This window comes from Sphaeroforma arctica, assembly GCF_001186125.1.
Source record: "Sphaeroforma arctica JP610 unplaced genomic scaffold supercont1.9524, whole genome shotgun sequence".
Taxonomy (NCBI): domain Eukaryota; class Ichthyosporea; order Ichthyophonida; genus Sphaeroforma; species Sphaeroforma arctica.
Window position 1 is genome coordinate 1 of NW_014031034.1, and position 1,063 is coordinate 1,063.

Consider the following 1,063-nt stretch of genomic DNA (forward strand, 5'->3'; position numbering starts at 1 on the left):
TATTTATGTGTTCATATATATAAACTTATGTATACATATATATATATATATATATATATAATTTGTACTTGTATTTGGTATTTATGTTTCTGTTCGTGGTTGTGTAAGTGCCAGCGTCTTTACAAGTATGTATTATGTGGGAATGTGCTGGAATAGGTTTTTTCTATAGTAATAGATCTGTACTATGGGACGCTGTTCACTTACCTACTTATCATTCATCACGCCACGTAGCTCAAACGGCCGCGGCGAGTTCAAATAAACCAATGCTGATTCTTATCCATAAGACATGGTGTGGTGCATGCAAGAACCTCAAAAAGACCGTTTCAACGTCCGAGCAAATGGTCACGCTCGCGAAGGAGTACATTATGGTAAACTTGGAAGACGATGAGGAGCCCAAGGACAAGCAATTTCAACCCGATGGTGGCTATGTTCCACGATTGTTCTTCGCTGACAGTGCCGGTACGTTGCTTCCAACAACATGTGTGTGTTCTCGTCTGTGTGTGTCATGCTCGCTTGTTTGTATGCGTTTTTGTGTTTTCCTTGTGTGCCCTGGTGCTTCTTTTACTAAAATTTCTGGCCACGTTTTCTATTCGGTCGTGGCTTTAGATATACGTGGTGTTATTAATTGATGCTTGTTTGAGTTGTCTATCACACTAGCATGCATTTCTATGCCCGTACTCCGTGTTGCGTGCCAGATAAAAGTTTGTAGAAATGGCTTGCGTTTGAGAGCTTCCTGTAGACGCACAAGACGGCTGATAATGGTGATGTAATGATTGTATTTTAGTTTAGCATGAGCGCATATATATGCGGCTTTACTTTCATAAATCTTATAACTCAAGAACACAGTGGCACAGTTGCTGTAAGGCTTACTGTCACAAAATGCTCCAGAGCCAAACCTGTCAAATTACTCAGATTAGATTGTCTGTGAAGAAGTGGTAGGTGTGTATACAACCACAATATAGTCACATCGTGAGCCCCGTCCTTTGATACCTATATATATACGTATATATATATATATATATATATATATATATGTGTGTGGTATTATTATTACTATTATATA

At 38.7% G+C, this 1,063-nt stretch overlaps 1 protein-coding gene across 1 annotated transcript; it reads left to right on the plus strand.

Moving 5' to 3' along the window:
- Nucleotides 1–231: 231 nt before the first annotated feature.
- SARC_17013 (hypothetical protein) lies at nucleotides 232–459 on the plus strand (the record flags this gene model as incomplete). The annotated part of the gene is made up of 1 exon (XM_014288886.1): nucleotides 232–459. A coding segment is annotated over one exon (228 nt), but the record flags the coding sequence as incomplete, so codon positions are not given.
- Between the last annotated feature and the right edge of the window lie 604 nt (nucleotides 460–1,063).